General features: G+C 39.2%; 1 protein-coding gene across 2 annotated transcripts in view; it reads right to left on the bottom strand.

The window, feature by feature from the left end:
* Window positions 1-9,682: 9,682 nt before the first annotated feature.
* Window positions 9,683-20,225, bottom strand: part of LOC126266644 (E3 ubiquitin-protein ligase NRDP1) — a 77,087-nt gene continuing 66,544 nt past the window's right edge. For both annotated transcript variants that reach the window (XM_049971036.1, XM_049971035.1), the window contains exon 6: window positions 9,683-19,560. In XM_049971036.1, coding sequence (XP_049826993.1) covers window positions 19,291-19,560 — 270 coding nt within the window. In that variant the 3' untranslated portion in view covers window positions 9,683-19,290. The remainder of the gene's footprint in view (window positions 19,561-20,225) is intronic.

Below are 20,225 nucleotides of genomic sequence, written 5' to 3'. Positions count from 1 at the left end.
CAAATCGTTTATATAGATAAGGAATAGCAAAGGGCCTATAACACTACCTCGGAAAACGTCAGAAGTCACTTCTGTTTTACTCGACAACTTTCAGCGTATTACTACGAACTGTGACCCCTCTGACATGAAATCACAAATCTAGTCACATAACTGAGACGATATTCCATAGGCACGCAATTTCACTACAAGCTGCTTGTGTGGTACAGTGTCAAAAGCCATCAGGAAATCCAGAAATATGGAATCATTTTGAAATCTCTTGTTGATAGCATTCAACACACTGTGCAAGTAAGGGGCTAGTTGTGTTTCACAAGAACAATGTTTCCTAAACTCGTGCTGACTGTGTCAATAGACCGTTCTCTTCGAGGTGTTTCATAATATTCGAACACAATATATGTTCGAACACAATTCTGCTGCATATCGACGTTAATGATATGGGTCTGTAATTTAGTGGCTTACTCCTACTGCTTTCCTCGAATGTGGGTGCGACCTTTGCAACGTTCTGGTCTTTGGGTGCAGACGAATCTTTTGTTGAGCAAATGGTTGTATATGATAGTTAAATATGGAGCTATTGCACCAGCAAACTCTGAAAGGAACCTAATTGGTATACAATCTGGACCAGAAAACTTGCTTTTTATTAAGTGATTCAAGTTGCTTCACTACTCCGGGGATATCTGCTTCTACATTACTCATGTTGGCAGCTGTTCTGGATTCAGATTATGGAATGTTTACTACTACTTTTTTGTGAAGGCATTTTGGAAGGCTGTGTTCAGTAACTCTGCTTCAGCAGCACTGTCTTTAATAGTATCTCATTGTTATCAAGCAGAGAAGGTGTTGATTGTGTCTTGCCCCTGGCACACTTCACATACAACCAAAATCTCTCTGGATTTTCTGTCAGGTTTCGAGACAAAGTTTCGAAAACTATTATAAGCATCTCGCATTGAAGCCCGTGCTAAATGTCTAGCATCTATGAAAGACCGCCAATCTTGGAGATTTTGCGTCTGTTTAAATTTGGCATATTTTTTTGTTGTTTCTGCAACAGTGTTCTGACCTGTTTAGCGTACCAAGGAGGATCAGCTCCGTTGTTTGTTAATTTATTTGGTATAAATCTTTCAACTGCTGCTGATACTAGGTATTTCTTTGGATTCAAGACACATCTTGTCTACATTTACATTGTTAATTTGAAAGGAGTGGAAATTGTCTTTCATGAAGGTGTCGAGAGAATTTTTACAAGGTTATTTTTTTGTTTAATTTTTGAGGATTTGGGGGTCTTGCTACAACAACCCTGTGATCACTAATCCCTGTATCTGTTTTAATGCTCGTTATTAACTCAGGATTATTTGTTGGTAAGAGGTCAAGTAGTGTTTTTGCAGCCGTTTACTATTCACTTGGGCTCATGAACTAAATGCTCGAAATATTTTTCAAAGAATGCATTTAGAACAATTTTGAATGATATTTTATGAATACCTCTGAAATTAAACATGTATTTTCACCAACATATTGAGCGTAAATTAAAGTTACCACCAACTATAATTGTATGGGTTGGCTACTTGTCTGAAATCAAACTCAAGTTTCTTTGAACTTTTCAGCTACTGTATCATCTGAATTGGGAGTCAGTAAAGGGATACAATTATTTTATTCTGGTTGCTAACAATGACCTCTGTCCATACTAACTCACAGGAACTACGTACTTCAATTTCATGACAAGATAAACTACTACTAACAGCAACACCACCAACTGTGTTTAGTCTAGCCTTTTGGAACAGCATTGGGTTCTTCACAAAAATTTCGGCTGAACTTATCTCCGGCTTTAGCCAGCTTTCAGTGCCTACAATGATAAGAGCATCAGGGCTTTCTATTAGCGCTTGGAGCTCTGGTACTTTCCCAACACAGCTACAATAATTTACAATTGTTATACCAATGGTTCCTGGATCTACGTTCTTCTTGCGTTCGGTCTGCATCCTATTGTGACTGAAGCTCTTTTTGTGTTTTCACAAGACCCTCTAACCTAAGAAACAGCCCAGCCCATGCCCCACAGCCCCTGCTACCCATGTAGCCACCTCCTGCGTGTAGTGTCTCCTGACTTATTCAGTGCAACCCGGAACCCAACCACCCTTCGGTGCAAGTCGAGGAATCTGCAGCCTACACGGTCGCAGAACCGTCTGAACCCCTGAGACCCTACACTCAACTCATTTTTTTTTTTTTGTTGTTATAGTTTTAGGGCGCAAAACTGCTATAGCACCCGTTCTGTGGCTTAGGGAAGGGTAAAAAAAAAACAAATTGGGAATCAGCTGCAATGCAAGTGAAACTCAGAAAGTGAGGAAACTAAGAAACAGACGGAAAGCTTAGAAAACCACTACAGAATGGGGTGTGGTTTTCCCCAAAAAAAGAGCCTCAGGTGACAAATGTCATCTCACTGACACTGATAAACTCGAGAGCATGATTGGTTGAGCTCGAGTCATCTGCTAAAATGGAAGATATATCGGTCGACAGCTGTAAAGGGGCGCATAGCGGAGTAAAATAGGGGCACTGAAGTAAAAGGTGTCTCACTGTCCACAGTTAAGAGCAGTGGGGACAAAGTGGGGAAGGATCGCCACTTAAAAGATGTCAATGGATAAACAGACAGTGCCCTATCCGGAGTCTAGTTAAAATTACCTCCTCCCAGCGATGTGTTCGGGAGGAAGAGGCCCAAGCACAGGGAAAAGCTTTCACATCCCACAATTTATTACTGGGAAGTGTAGACCAATGTTCGTGCCATAAAAGAGCAACATGACGACATAAAATACTCTGTATATCAGCAAAGGGAACCGTACGAACAGCAGGTTGAGGAAGAGAGACTGCAGCCTTGGCACTGTATCGGCCTCCTCGTTTCCATGGATACCAACATGTCCTGGGATCCAGAGGAATGCAACAGAGATGCCCCCTAGGTGGAGCAAGTCCTGAATCCGGTGGACCAGAGGGTGGACAGGGTAAAGAGCTTGGAGACTGGGGAGAGAGCTGAGCGAATCTGAGCGTATAATATACTGTATGGTGACAACGGATGTATTGGACAGCCTGGAGAACAGCGTAAAGCTCCGCAGTAAAAATCGAACACTGGTCAGGAAGCCGAAATCTATTAGGGGTGTCGCCAACAATATAGGCACTCCCAACACCAAATGATGTTTTCGAGCTGTCAGTGTAAATAAATGTGGCATCCTTCATTTGTGTGCATAGAGCAACAAATGCCCGATGATAAACGAGAGAAGGGGTACCATCCTTGGAAAACTGCCAAAGGTCCCGGAGCAGGCAGGTCTTGGGTCAGAGCCAGGGCGGTGCTGTACCCCCAGATAGCAAGAAAGTTTTAGGAAAGTGGAAGGAAAGAGAACGTAGCAGTTGACAGAAGCAGACTCACGGTGGTAGTAGAGAGGAAGGGCAGCCTGCATACCCTAAATCCAAGGAGGTGTCGAAAAAATGGTCATGGGCCGGATTAGCAGGCATGGAAAACATATTGCTAGCATAACGACACAGAAGGACAGCTTGCCGATTTGACAGCAGAGGTTCAGTAGTCTCAGCATAAAGGCTTTCCATGGGGTTGGTGTAAAAAGCTCCAGACACTAAACGTAATCCACAGGGATGGACAGTCAAGACGCCAAAGAATAGACGGCCAAGCAGAGGACTAAACTATGCTTCCATAGTCCAGTTTCGAGCGCACTATGGCATGATATAGGTGGAGAACGACCACTCTGTCCGTTCCCCAGGAGGTACCATTCAGAGCACGGAGGGAGTAGACGGATCATAGATAGCGAGCCGAAAGATACGAAACGTGGGAGGACCAGCACAGTTTCTGTCAAACATGTCTCAAGAATTTAGCGACGTCCGCGAACGGAAGGTCGACAGGGCCTAGATGTAGGAAAGGCGGAAGAAACACTGCATGACACCAAAAATTGACACAAATGGTCTTACTGGGAGAAAAGCAGAAGCTGGTTTTGATGCTCCAAGAATAGAAGCAATCGAGACATCCTTTAATACGTCGTTCAAGAAGGCTGGTGCGTTGAGAGCTGTAATAGATCGCAAAATCATCCACAAAGAGGGAGCCCGAGACATCGGGAAGGAGACAATCAATTATTGGATTTATGACGATGGCAAACTGTACAACACTTAGCACGGAGGCACCCCATTTTCTTGGGAGAAAATACGGGAGAGAGTAGTGTTCACCTGCACTTTAAATGTGCACTCTGTCATGAATTCACGGATAAAAAGGGGTAGCCAACCTCGAAAGCCCCAACAACAGCGTGCGGAGGATGCCTATCCTCCAACAGGTATTGTATGCTCTCTCCAGATAAAAAAATATTGCTACCGTTTGGCGTTTCCTGAGAAAATTATTCATGATGTAAGTGGAGAGAGCAACAAGATGGTCAATTGCACAACGATGCTTTCGGAAACAGCATTGGGCAGGTGTTAAAAGGCTTCGGGACTCCAGCGACCAGGCTAAACGGCAATTCATCATATGCTCCAATACCTTACATACACTAGTCGTGAGAGAAATGGGGCGATAGCTAGAGGGAAGATGTCTGTCCTTTCCAGTTTTCGGGACAGGAATGACAATAGCTTCCCGCCATCTTCTGGGAAAAGTACTGTCAGTCCAAATTTGATTATAAAGGTAAAGGAAGTAACGCAGACTATGGTATGATAAATGCAGCAACATTTGGACATGGACACCATCTGGTCCTGGGGCAGAAGAGCAAGAAGAAGAGAGTGCGTGTCGGAGTTTCCGCATAGCAAAAACAGTATTATAGCTTTCGCTATTTTGAGAGAAGAAAGCAAGAGGTCGTACTTCCGCTGCACGTTTCTTCATGAGAAAGGCTGGCGGGTAATTTGAGGAGCTCGAACCTCAGCAAAGAGTTGACCCAATGAGTTAGAAATTGTAACAGGGTCCACTAAGGTATCACGCGCGACAGTAAGCCCAGAGATCAGGAGAAACTAGGCGCACCAGATAACCGTCGAATTGAATTCCAAACTTCTGAGGAGGGAGCAAAGGCGTTAAAAAAGCTAGTAAAGAAGTCCCAGCTTGCCTTCTTGCTATCGTGGATGACACGATGGCATTGCGCACGTAACTGCTTATAGCGGATACAGCTGACCAAAGTAGGATGGTGGCAGAAAACGTGAAGAGCAGGTCTCCGCTCGTGTATTGCGTCACAGCATGCCTTGTTCCACCAAGGAACTGGAAGCACCAGTGCAAATCGGAGTTGCGAGGTATTGAACGTTCCGCGGCTGTAAGAATAACTTCTGTAACATTAGTGTTCTGATTGTCGACGCTAGGAAAGTGACGGTCATAGAATGTCGCTAGACGGAAAAAGTGCCCAATCAGCTTGGGCAAACTTCCAGCGTCTCGCGCACATAGATGGCAGTTGTGGCTGCAGTGTAAGGACACATGAAAATGGTCTTGAGTGTGTTTCAGCAAGAGCGAACCATTCAAAGTGCTGAGCTAGCTGAACAGTACCAACCAAAAGGTCCAAATGAGAGAAATTTGTCGTTGAGGCAGACAAAAATGTAGGTGCCCCAGCGTTGTGGCAAACAAGATTCGCTTGGTGGAAGAGATCAATCAGATCAATCAATAGAGAGCCTCACGGACAAGGACTTGGAGATCCCAAAGCAGGTGGTGGGCATTGAAGTCCCCAACCAGCAAATAGGGGAGCGGGAGCTGACCAAGGAGATCAGCTCTTGTCATCTGTGTGGACAATGGAATGTATACGGTACAAAGAGAGAAGGTGTATCCAGAAAGTGAAAGACGGACAGCAACAGCTTGGAAGGAATTGTTTAAGGGGATTGGGTGATAAATGGACAGTACCGTGGAGAAGAATCTTAAGTCCCCCATGTGTTGGAGTGCCACCAACACAGGGGAGATCAAACTGGACCGACTGGAAATGAGGGAAAACAAAGCAATCCTGGGAACGCAGATTTGTTTCCTGAAGACAGAAGACGACCGGCGAGTAGGATCGTAAGAGGACAATTCATCCCGATTGGCTCTAATGCCACGGATATTCGAATGGATAATGGACATAGGGTGTACAGAAAAGGGAAGAACCTTACCACAGTTGCTCTCAACTCAACGACTGCTGAGAGGCAGCGGACAGTGTGGAATGGCATTCACCCAAAGGCAGAAGATCCTGATCCATAGGTTGTTCAGGGGCAGCTCCTGCCACCAGCAATCAGCTGGTTGATTGGCCACCAGCAGTGCGCCTTGGCAACACGGAAGACGGCTGAGGGCGGTTACCACCAGGTGGCGCTGTAGATGAGACACGCTGTGGCGGAGGAGGAGAGGAACTTGGTTTCTTATGAGCCTTCTAGGAAACAGGATATTGAGATGAGGGAGGAATCGGTGGTTGTGAAGTCATGGTACGTAAAAAAATCTTCGTGAGTAGGCTCTTTTTTGGAAGTCCAGGTGTCTGATTTTGGGGCTCGTGATGTAGCAGGAGGCGATGAAGGATGAGCCGTAGAGTGAGCAGGTGATGGTGGGGAGGTTGAACAGCCGATCTGACAACTGTGGCACTAAATTTGAGATCACAAGTCTGTGTTGCTGCCTCCTTAGTAGGCCGAGGAGATGCAAGGACAGTGAGATATTTACCGGCTGGAGGCCCAGTGGGCTTTCGACTTGTGAATCACTTACGAGCAGCAAATGTAGACACCTTTTCCTTCACTCTGATTTACTGAATGAGCTGTTTATCTTTGAAAATGTGGCAATCTCTAGAGGAAGCAGTGTGGGTTGCCCATACAGTTGATGCAACGAGGGGAAGGAGGTGTACAAGCACCCTCATGGACATCCTTGCCACGCTTAACACACTCCTGTGTAACAGGAGTAAAACAAAGCACAGGTCTATAGATAGGGAGCTGCTGAATGACTCTTTCAATGACTACTATAGCAAAATAATATCAAAGAATTTCTCACAAAACCCCAGGAAATTCTTGTAAGAAGTAAATGCTGTTAGTGACTTGATGCTAACTTTGGTGCTAGTAAGTACAAGACAGGGTCTAAAACTCAGGGTAGCAAAGAAAAAGCAAAAACGCATAACTCAGTTTTCAAATGAAAAACCTGGGTTATTGCCTCAATTTAATTCTTGCACCACTGCAAAGATATGCGATATAAATATATCTAGATGCTACTACATGATCCTGTTTCTCCCCTTCATGGCCCTTATGAGAAATATACGTTGGTGGCAGCACAATCCTCCTGCAGTCAGCTTCAAATGTCTGTTCTCTAAATTTTCTGAAAGGTGTGCATCAAAAAGAACATTGCCTTCCCTTCAGAGATTCTCATCGAGTTCTCTTAGCATCTCCGTAATAATAAACATGTTGTTTGAACCTACTTGTAACATATCTAGCAGCCCGCTTCTGAATTCCTTCCTTTACTTTGACCTAGTGCCGACTCCAAACACACTAGCGGTGCTCAAGAATGGGTTGCACTAGAGTACTATATGTAGTCTTTATAGATCACGCTTTCCTAAAATTCTCGCAATGAACTGAAGTCAACAGTTTGCCTTCCCTATGACAATCCTTACATGCTCCTTCCTTTTCATATTGCTGTGCAACATTATGCATGGATTTTTAATCGAAGTGACAGACAAGCAGCACACTACTAATGCTGTACTCTACCATTATGGGTTTGTTTTGATTCTCATCTGCATTAATTTACAATTTTCTACATTAGAGTTAGTTGCTGTTCCCACCAGGCTGTAATTTAACAAACAAACTTTGGCAAAAGTATATGCTACATATTTTGATGTTGCTATTAAAAAACTATTGCCATTGCTACTTCCTTGAATCTGTTACTATATTTTGAAGTTTTGTAAGAAACAGCCACACTTGCACCATTTTGGTGCCAAACTGCACAGCGGATGTCTCTAACACCAACCACAATCTAGGTACCAATATTTAAATAGAAATAACACCTTGTGACAGAGTTGCCACAGAAAGTCGAATGAGACAAAGTCACTCATGTAGGAGTTCCACCCACAGGCACTAATGTGTACCCACCACCAGTAGTTGATTAGGGAGGAAGTGAGGGGTTTTGTGTTAATAGCACACTAGGAAAGGCAAGTTCTTGCATGTAGAATTGTATATTGATAGCAAGGAATTTATTGGTGACGGGATAACAACTGTGGAATGATGGTCAGGGAGATAAATTGTGGACAACTGTTTGGAGTGTTGTAACAAGACAATTATGGGGTCATTACTAAAGAGCTGGAGTTGGATTTGTAGATCTCTGGAAAAGGTAAAAGGAGGTTGTCAGGGGATTGCTAGAGGTTGATTTTCACTTTTTGCAGCATTCTAAAATTGAGAAAGAATTTTTCTTCACAATTCAAATTTTCCATAGTGAAGTCAAACTACAAACATCCTCAAAGGGACATTTGGTGCCATACAACCAGCTAGGAAAAACAGTTAATATGAACAGTAGCCCTTTTTTTTAATTAAAAATTTTTTGAGTCTGAACGTGACCAAGTCCATGATGTTTATAGAGTAAGATATATTCATGTCAGAAGACATTAAAACACACTCATAACTATTACATATTCTAAAAACAAAACACAGTACCCATATGACTTACTAATTCAGCATGGGAATTCTGCAATCAGTATTGGCACAAGAGTTTAAATTCATCTCTAACCATTAGTGGTAAAGGTTACTACAGAATGTCCTGTGAGTCTACATGATTGTCATGATAATGGCTGATGATACTGATACACATAATTATCCCAACGCTACTCAATTATCAATTGCCATTTTAACATTACACTACTCTCAGTTTTCTCTCTCTCTCTCTCTCTCTCTCTCTCTCTCTCTCTCTCTCTCTTTCTTTTGTTTTCCTTCTTCTTCTCCCTCCCCAATAGTGAAAGCATACAGATGTGAAGAGGGGGAAGAAAGGTGGAAAAGGTAGAAAAGAGGGGCAGATCAACTTTCTTGAGAAATGTTATCAATAAAGGTCATCTCCAAACTACATATACATATATATTACAAAAAAGTTGTCAAAAAGACATTCCCTCCTAAACATAGACATTGCAAATTTAATTGTGTCTTATAACGCTGCATAACCTAATAAGGCCTCTGTTTTATTACGTTGGTTACAAATAATAATTCCAACACTCTCTTTTACAAACGGTGCCAGTTATGATGCTTTCAACTGGTAATGATAGTTTAATTAAAGGAAAAGGTCACAAAACATTAAGAAAACTCATTTTTCTTACAAAAGTTTATCAGTATACAAGGTTACACAACAAAACTTTATAAAAACATTTTTTCCCAATGTCATATTAGTCTAATTGTGGGATGAACAAAATAATTTGTTTCTTTCAGATGTTTTATTACAGGCAAGTCATTTTGTACCTTTATCTCCCATTTACATAGGTTTTAAAAAAATCATTCAGTTCTGCACTAGCAGGTATTTCGTCTATCAACAACAGAGTGAGAATTTGTAATTTGAGGAAAGATGTAACTGATCAGACTACTAAATCTGAAAAGTTACAAAATTTGTACAAAAGATAAAGATGTATCATTTACAGGCGGAAGAGAGAGATGAATGCATTTAGTAGCAACATTTAGGTCAAATTTATACTTTTGCATTCCATCATAGTTGTTTGATAGTGGTGTCCTGATAAGAATGATGACAGTATATTTAGAATAACTGACTAAAAATATAAATAAAAAGGCAATGTAACAAGTCACTACATTTTAAGTTTTTTTTATTTATTTGTGACATTTCGGAGGCTACACGGGTTCATATGGCAGGTGTCACTAATGAGCTGCTTACAAACTTTTAATGGCCAGAGACGGAGGAACTGCTTATACAGACAAGAACTCTTACCAAGTAACATTCACCTATTTACACTGCCTACAGAACAGTCTTGCAGGACAACATTTTTGCAACAATAATAAGAAAAATGTGGTTCTGGCTGAAGTTTATAAAAATTTGTTAACCGGTTTGACAAATGCTTAGACGACAGTAGCAACTTTGTAGAAAAATAAAGCATGAATTAGACAATGTGATACAAAATTATAATAAAAAACTCTAGTTTCTGTGAGTATAAACTAGTGATCTTTGCTTCTCAGGCAACCAGCATACCCATATACACCTGCCAGGTGGTAACACCATGACTGTTGTGTCAGATTCAGCAGTAACTTACAGGTAAAATTCATTTTTTCTTGGTCAAAAGACATCGAATTATTTCAGTCAAAGCTATAAAGCCATATTATCAAACAATTCTATTTGGAAACAGGCTGATATGAATGTTTAGAGATTATTCAGTGAAACACCACAAAAGAACCTGAATTATACACTTCAGAAGCTTTATATATGAGTTCCTTAGCTGGGTACCATAACAACATAGAATAACAAACATTCAGACTTGAATGATTGCTAGAGAACTTCCAGAAGTCAAAGCTCAATGTAATTGGCTCTTCTACAGAAGATAACACTTATCAAACAATTGCAAGTCCTATTACAGGCCAGTACATAAATTAATAACTGTAATGAATTATGGCAGTGGTACAGCATCAGTGACAGAAGCTTTGCAGGCAACACATTGTACACCTGACAATAGTCAGTCTTAATTACTTTTTTTCTTTTTCATATTTCCACAGCCATGTGATACAATAAACTACTCAAACCACACTAACTTAAACATTTTCATTATTCTACATTACCCTGCAGTGTTACAGAAAATCCATAATCCACTAAGGTAATTGGTATATTAGGATCATCCATCACCAGATATCACATGTGTAAGTTTTACCAGCAGTAAGTTATAACAAAATATACTAAAGTGCATGTTCAGTTAAGGATACTATAATTGTAATTTTAAAACAAATCACAAAAGCAGCACTTAGATTTTTTTATAAAATAAAATACTTTCTGACACTGAAATATATTTCACACGTCAAAACTGAAATTAGGGATCAGAGTTAGGAAAAAATATATAATACTTCAAAGGAGCTATCTTCTTCCTGATAAAAAGCTCTGTTGCCCAAACAGTAGCAGTGTTAAGATACCTCAGTGTTTCAACTAGTGTCTTGTTAATCATCTGGCGAAAAGGTCAAGTATGAGACTTGTCAAAATGTTCTGGTATCTCAATACTGCCACCTACCTGAAAACTCATTAGTGTTTCATCAGTAGTATACACTGATATATTTACATTCTTTTTATCAGATAGTAGCAGAACATGAAAAATGAAAACAAAATATATATTAAAGACACAGACTGTTAAAAACACAGTAAGGAAGCACAGTTAACAAAAATAACAATAATAAAATTTATAAAGCATTTCTGTTTCACAGTTTAGTAATATAACAATGTATCTTCTATTACAATCGATATATGACAAGAATATTGCAAACTGATATTTCTTTTTTCTTTAAAAAAGAAATTTCCATACATAAAAGTTCAAAACAAAAGCCTTCTATTACATTAAGAACAAATTCATCATTTGACAATCACTCACAAATTAACAACATCTCAAAAATTAACAACCCGTAAGTCTAAAAGAAGCAATCAGCAAGCAATCTCCCCCCCCCCCCCCCTTTCCCACCCAGAGAGAGAGAGAGGAGAGAGGTAGGAGAGAGAGAATCATAACTTAATAACAGCAGCATGCTCTCCACCAAAGAGAATCAAACTTATGCAACATCATTAGAAAGATCTGGTATCAGTCCAGGAAAGGATCAGAATCAGATTTATTTACATGCAACACCAATAGAAAAAAATGGTATCAATCCAACATAGGACTGGTGTCAGTTTTATTTATTAAATATTTACTTCTTCAATACGACAACAAAATTATTAGCTCTGAAAATGATTTTCCACAACCAAAAGTCTGATATAAAAAAGCGAAATTGCACAGACAGAGAAATAAACGCACTGATCGGATTGTAATTACATTCTCTGAAGTAATATCTACATAAAACTGAATTATAACAAACCAGTCCATACCTATTACAAAACGTATATCTTGTTAACATAATGTGTCACAGGACTCATCACAAAAGGAAAATTAGAATTTTGTATTACTAAGCAAGGCGAAGTGGTTACTTGGCTGTAGCAGGAATTACTTTATATCACATGGCTACATACAGCCCTATCTCAAAAAGTTTTAATGGGAAGTACCTTTATGAAACAAGAAAGAGTGACAGAAGATGCAAACAAATGTTGATTTAAGCAAAATTAAAGTGTGGTGTGTAAATTAGATGACACAATGCTGAGTAGGGCCAGATCAAGTACCTGCCCCAGCACAAAGTAAGTATAAGTAAGTAGAATGCACATGAATATTTCAGTAATAATATACATAGATGTGTTATTAGACAGCAGTGCCTGCAATATTACAAACTCTACAAAGAAAACCCTCTTTGCAAAACTTCACACCTTTTGTTACACTGCACTGGGATTTCAGGCTATATACGTTGTGAATAAATGTTGCACTGAAACATTACAGAAAAGTATTGTAAAACAGCCAGGAAATGTTTCACTGTTGTGAATGCAAAGCTTTGTTTCCTACTCCCTTCTCCTCTATCAGTATGCAGCAAAACTTCATACTACCTTGTAGAAAAGGATAGAAATAAAGTAGAGACAAGAAAAGCCGAACTTTTGGACCCCTTTATTCTGCTGACAGTATTCTGTAAGAAAATGGTTCCCTTCCTACTGTCATGCCATCTAAACCTAGATCCTGCAAAGAACTGGTTTGGAATCTCAAAGTATTAGATTATTATATGTAATACATTAAGCATCATAATCTATAACCTGAAAAAAAATAACAGCTGCTGCTTTACTGCTAATAAATAAATGTTTGTCATCTAGTCTGGTGCAAGTTGTTTGACAGAAATCTACGTTGTCAACTTGAATATCCAGTTCACTGTTTTTGTATGCAAACAGCTTTTTCATTTGGTCTTACAGGGCTGATTGAATCTCCTTCCAAACCTCAACATCAGAGAAAAAGTTGAAGTGATCACCAGGAATCAACTTTAGGACCTTGGTTTTACTGGCTAAAGATGCTTACTACTGGACCATTGGGTAAATTTGCTGTTGCACCTATGACAATTGCTTTTAGGTGTTGTGACTAAGAACAGAAAGGCTGTTTATCACACTAAAAAGTGTTATGAACACCATAGGAGAGAGGCTTTGATGATGAAGACCCTGAAGATATTATAGAATCAGCTGGCATATATTCAGAAAACAGTAGGCAATATCACCCATGACAAACAGCAAACAATGGGTCGACAGACACAGCTGAGGGAAACAATATCACTGGGGAAGGACACTGCCAAATAGCATTGCGTGCAGTCAAGGTGAGAGGTATTGTAAGTCTTGTTTCTGTTCTAGTACTAAATGGACACTTCATTCAGTGGCACGTACAGAAGTGTTGCGCGTAGCAGCACCCCACTTTTAAGAGTACTGGACAGTATGCTTTAACTACCTCCCCTCTCCTGCTTATCAGATATAAAAAGTAACAACACTGCCACCCTGGCCATGTAGCCAGTTCGCTGCACTTGGTAATATACTGATTTGATATCAAGCACCACAAGGCACAGTTATGCAAACTTGCAGAAGAAATACGTGTATATAAAAATGATATATGTGATAAAGGACGGGAATTTTAGACAAATACTGGTACCTGATGTGAGAACTTAATAAAGCTACCTTGAGTAACTTTAATAAATCAATTATAGCTACAATTCTACAGAAAAGGTGACATTCTAATGCTTTATTTCATTTCAAGGCCACAAGAATGATGGCAATAACAAATCAGACAGACTATAAATTATGTACCTGGGCAGAATACTTTTCATTCAAATAAACAGCACAAATCACAGTGGAACACGAGTTAGTCTGTTAAAATGTTCCACTGTCTAAGAAAAATTTTTAACAGAAATAATGGAAAGAAACGAGCACACACAAACTGTAAATTAACGAAAGTCAAAGGGAACTGTATCCAAACTTACGAGCAGTCTTTTAACAGATAAATAAAAAATGCACAGAAATTGTTGCTAGGAAAAAATAATCTACTGCTTAGTTATTTATATGTCAATTATTCTTAGAGAATTTTCATTAAGTCTTGATTGTATGTCAGCTTTACAAAATCAAGCCATTTCACATATTTTTGAACAGAAACTTTGTCCTATGTAGAAGTACAACTGTAAGTCTTCTCATACAATAAGACTTCACTAAAATTAATTGTAGTACGATGCAGTGCGTTCCATTTCATCGAGTATTATAGCTTTCCATTGTATATGTCATTTAAAAAGAATTACAAACTAAATAATAATTCATTTGTTTGCATGGCCACTTCTAAAAATAAACACACATGTACAATACTGGAAATACATGGTGTCCCACTCAAAGCTCCCTGATTTCAAGGAGCCAGGAGAGAAAAACCACAGTAGATACAACAATGAGAGATGCATCACATTGTAGAGCATCTCAAAGAATTTATATTCCTACATCAGAAGGGCCAAGTATCATCACCAGAGTGCAGCATGGATGCATGAAGTGAAAATGGTAACTCTACAGCAGTGCGTACAAGCAGTAGTGTGGTTTGCAGAAACAAACTCACCGATTACTGTGCAAAGAAATTATCGTCGTGTGTGAACGTGATCCACATGATGTGAAAACAATTCAGGAATGGTATAGCAAGTTTCTGGCAGCAAGAAATGTTCACAAATTCCTCGATAGAAAATTTCCCAATCGTTAGATTTGATACGGAGGGCCCATTGCCTGGCCGCCACGTTCACCTGACATTACGCCACTTAATTTCTTTATGTGGGGATTCGTGAAGGACCTAGAGTATGTGACCAAAGTGGATGATATTCTTATGGTGTGACATCATCATATCACTAATGTGATTGCAACAATAACAGAGGAAATTTTATGAAGAACTTTGAAAGAAATTGAATATAGACTCAATATTCTTCGTGCTACAAATGGTGCACGTGTAGAGGTGTATTGATGATCAATAAATAAATTATTTGAAATGCTCTACAATGTCGTGCATTTTTCTTGTCATATCTACTGTGTTTTTTTTCCTGGGTCTTTGAAATCAGGGAGGTTTGAGTGGGGCACCCTGTACTTATTTACAAGATGTGTTAGAGACATGAAGCTAAACTGATGTATGAGTATTACATATTCTTAAGCTCATCTATGATCACTGTACTTTTTTGATATACATTATAAATTGCAGTTTGCGAGAAATGGAGTGTACAAAAAAAGAACTTTCACCCAAATCGACAATGTCATTTTCACAAAAGTAACTTGGCTCAATAAATCACTCCCACAACATAACATCTCTCAGGATGACAAATATGCTCCACCAAGATGGAAGATTATGGTTTAATATCTTATCTACAATGAGGACTTTGCAGATGGGTGTACAAACATTGAATGAGGAAGAAAATTTGACACATTCTTTTCAAAGAAATTATTCTGTCACTGACCTTGACCGAGTTGGAAAAACAATGACAAACCTAAATCCAGATGCTTAGATGGGAAATTTAATTCTGTTCCTTCTCAATGTAAGTATCATATAGACCCCTTTCATCACTTTGCTTTGCCCAAGAAGACAGTGGATACCCAAACACGAAAGATCAACTTGCTGATCTCATAATGCAAAATCATTAAGTAGAAATGAGACATACTAGACCGATGCAGACTCCTTGGAAAATGCAATGCTTTCACATTAATGATGGAAATAAACCATACAAAAATGTGTTACTAAAGAAAACGACATAGCAATAAAGTAAATTAGAGACAAACCTATAATATTTCTGAGACTTCATGCAGATGCAACTGATCAGTCTTCACAAGAAAGAACAAAAACGACTGCCTAACTGTGTGTTTAGTCCACCCTGTCTTGCAACATTACTTGCTCTACAGAAACAATTATACGAAAGCATAAATCGTTTATAAATGCTTGTAACACCCCCTTCAATACCCTTGGATCACATGTACAGACCTTCTGTACTGTACTGTAGTAGTTAACTGAAAGAAATATGCAGTGAGATGAAGAGAAATGATACTTTTATCAAAGACAATAACTACACTGAAGTCACCGCAATTTACAATGGTCCCTTGGATATTACAAAAGGCAGCACATGCTTCTTAATAGGGTGTGGATCACCATGGATGGCAATGCACGCTCTGCGATGTGCTGCTAAGGTGAGCACAAGGTCGGTAAACAGTCAGAGGTGGGAAAGTGTAATGCATCCGGCAACTCTGTTGAACATGATTGTTTTTACGGTCCAGGTGGTATGACACAAGGAGACATAATGGACATACCGATCTTCACATTTTTTAACACACTACAGTCACCCATCAATGCTACTGTGACCCTGAGGTCCTTTATCATGTGTGTCTTGTTAAGGGTGCATTCGGCAAACTATTTTTATGGACAAATTGAACTACCACATTGAACTGCGCAGATGAAGTACTCTCAGAACAAAAAGATATTTGGCGAATGTACTGGCCTACCTGTTCAGCCACTTCAAATCTCATGAAGCTTATGTGGGATGCACTAGGGAGACATACTGCAGCACATCCAGATGCAACAATGATCATCCAGCAACTATCAACTGCAAAGGAGAAAGAATGGAAAACCCTACAACAACTCCTTACCAAAATTGTGGCCAGATTGGGACCACTTTGCACAGTGTGCACTGCAGTCTGTTGATCCCACATCCTATTGAAAACCATGTCCTGCTGTTTGTGATGTCTATGGAACAAGCGTTATTTCTGTTTGTCTTATTGTGCAATTCTTTCAGTTACTTTTTGTACTATACTGTAGCAGTTCGTTCTATGTACGGTCCACGTTTCATCAAGACATCACGCAAAATTTATTTTCCATCCTTATGCTTTGTGTAGGGGTGTAAGCCATGAAGGGATTTAACCGTGAATAACTTTTTTCTCTCCATTCCATTGTTTCAAATTCTGACAGGAAAGATCAATGAAAAATACCATTAAATAAAGTAGTTTAATAAATTGGATTAGATATGACAAACATATTTTTATAGTAAATCATCACAAATGCACTAAAAATCAAAAATATCTGTAATGAACTGCCCTGCAACTAACAAATATTAAAAAACAGGTTCCTCCATCAGTCTCTGCTAAAAACACATTTATAAAAGAGGAAATCAGAAGCCATATCACGTGAACTACCATGAGTAAATATCTTTAACTAGGGTTGAATTACAGATCTCTCTCTAGTTGGATTTGGTTTCTTTTTCACATGGTGGTAGTTACAAAAGAAACATTTCCTCAGTTTTGAAAATTGTTGGAAGGATACTAATCCTAATCTTGTTTCAGAAAAGTGCAGCATTTCTTATTAGTGACAAGGAACTATACAATAACTATGAAAGGTATCAAAGTTTTAATTATCACCCAGAAATTGTTATGCTACACTGATGAAATTTTTTTCTGTATCATCATTGCTTCTTCTGTGCTTTGTGTTGAAAATTTCAGTTAATTATATCCTTTACTTTTATTTTACTTTTATTTTATTTTTATAAGGAGTGACAGAAGTGACTGAGGTGGAAGATGTAGAAAACTGTGGCTTATGGTGTGATACAGTTCCTACACCTGAAGAGTAACAGTGTCCAGGAAATCCACAATGAGATGTTGAAGTTTATGGAAATGACTGCCTGTCTTATGACACTATTATGAATTCGGAAAGGAATTTCTTTACCAGCCACATGTCCCTGACAGATGAGCCAAGAGCAAAAGTCAGCTGGGAAGGTCATGCTCAAGTTTTTGGGGGCTGTTGCGGAATCATCACAGATTACCTTGTCAAAGCTCAAATCAACACTGGCAGATACTACAGTAATCTACTGGACAAGGTATGAGAAAGAACAGGGTATGGTATGCTCTTCAGAGGTGTTCGTTTTCTGGCTAACAATGCACCGGTCACAGATATTACAACACAGCTAACATCATGAAAAAATTGCAAAAGTTGTTCAAGACAAAATCTGCAGACTTCTACAATAAAGGCATTTGGATGGTTAAGAAACACTGGAAAAATGCATAAATAGGGATGGCGACTACACAGAGAAGCATTAACAACAAATCAACACAAGCCCCCTATCACATTTTGAAGGACGACAATCTGAACTTTACGACGGACCCTTGTACTTATTGCTATTAATATATTGCCAAAATAATTAGTGGTAGTGGTGCTGGAGGTAATAACTCACCTCCCCCGTATGCACCTACATGTTTCACCCTGCCTCGACCATTCTTAACGCCCCCCAACCCCTCCTCCTTCCCTTCCCTCCAACACACACATCTACCCTTACCCCCACCATCCAGTGAACATCACTGTTCACTTTAGTCAAATCTCAGTGCTGGGAGATAGCAGTAGCAAATTAGTGGTAGTGGTGCTGGAGGTAATAACTCACCTCCCCCGCATGCACCTACATGTTTCACCCTGCCTAGACCATTCTTAACGCCCCCCAGCCCCTCCTCCTCCCCTTCCCTCCAACACACACATCTACCCTTACCCCCACCATCCAGTGAACATCACTGTTCACTTTAGTCAGATCTCAGTGCTGGGAGATAGCAGTAGCAACATGTACCTTTTCCATCTGCCCGTCACCTTCTTAATTTAACTTGCCCACTAATACTCTGAAAGAAATGACTGATTAGAACACATGGTTACTTAGAAAATGCTGTGGGGAAGAAGAGAACTTACTTACAAGCGGTGAATTGCAATATTGTTAAGTAAAAGATGCTGAAAGTGTGAGTGGGGGAAAAAAGTAGCCAAAGAGAACAGACAAAACAAAATAGTTTTCAAAAACAGACACAGTTGATAGCACCAAATTTGTTACAAATGGTCATACCACTGAATTTGATGTTGCTGCAGATTTTAAATATTTCTAACAAGATCATTGCAGGGATAATATAAAGGAATTTTTAACATCCAATGTTTTCAATATGTGGGAAAGAACAATGGTGCACCTAAAATCATCATGCATTACTGACACAGATTGTGAATATTCTGAACAAGTGGTGATGGACAAATGTACAGTAATGTTACAGAAATGAAACAAATCCATTACAATGTTTTTATGATTACTAAGATAGCACCGACTTTGTCAGGACAGGACAGGAAGACTAGACAGAGAAATACTATACAGAAAGGAAAAGGAAAGGTACAAAAATGGTAGAAAATGTTTAGTTGTAAGAACAGAATTTCCTTAATTCTGGTAGTCAGTGTACAACACAATGCTGAATTAACAAAGCATTTAAAACACTTTGAGGTTTAGTTAAATCACATGGACTTTCATGTTTTTTCACTCAATTCCATGAGCAAAAATCATAACAAGTCCAGGGTCAACCATCATGTCATCACTCATATGTGTATTGTCACACAGCAAAACTACCACAGCTTGCTTTCCTGGTACCCTCTTACACACGTACTGTTCATATTGACGGCGATTATTTTGCCTAGTTTCCAGAGAACACAGTCCAGGTGGCCAGCGCCGTTCATGTGCATTTTCCATTAAGTCATCCACAATATGGGGTGGACAGCCTGACTCTGACAACGTTCGTTTTATCATTGCCTGCACACAAAGCACAAGTGTGTTACACGTTAAATTTATGCAAAACTATTTTTACATTTTTGAAGTAATATTTCTGTACAAGTTTAACTTAATTTGTTTATCATAAGTAAAGGGACAAGGAAAAACCAGAATCCTACATTGTAACTGCCTAATCCTTTTATTGTATGTCCCTGATAAGAATTTACTACACAAAACAATTAATTGCTGCCACAGCTCCATAAATCACCCTTTTCCATCATCCTTTTAACTTCCAAACATGCTTTGATTTGTCACAAAACCAAAAACTGTGTTAGCTACTCCAAATTTTATTATTATTCTCAATATTAGACATTAAGTCTTTATTAGGGAGGAGAGGCACACAGTAGTCAGTTGCAATCCCGTTAGCTTTTATTATTCTTGCAAATATAAATTTTGGCTATAAACAGCCATCCTCAGTGCATTTTCATTGTATTTCAACAGACTCGTGGCAGTTCATGTCACCATATGTTCTTACAGGTGTATACGCTGAAGGACACTGAGGCTGTTGCTGTGTGGCTCTCCTTCCTTATAGTATATGGTCACTGCACACAACAGTTCCTGAGGAATCAAATTTGCTTAAGTGTATTGTAACTGAATGAATTAACTTTAAAAACTTGAATTACAGGTAAGAGAAAAGCTATCCAGTC

The sequence above is a fragment of the Schistocerca gregaria genome, chromosome 4 (genome assembly GCF_023897955.1).
Source record: "Schistocerca gregaria isolate iqSchGreg1 chromosome 4, iqSchGreg1.2, whole genome shotgun sequence".
NCBI classification, from domain to species: Eukaryota; Metazoa; Arthropoda; class Insecta; order Orthoptera; family Acrididae; genus Schistocerca; species Schistocerca gregaria.
Note: the sequence above shows the minus strand (reverse complement) of the source record. Positions and strands in the feature narration are given on the sequence as shown.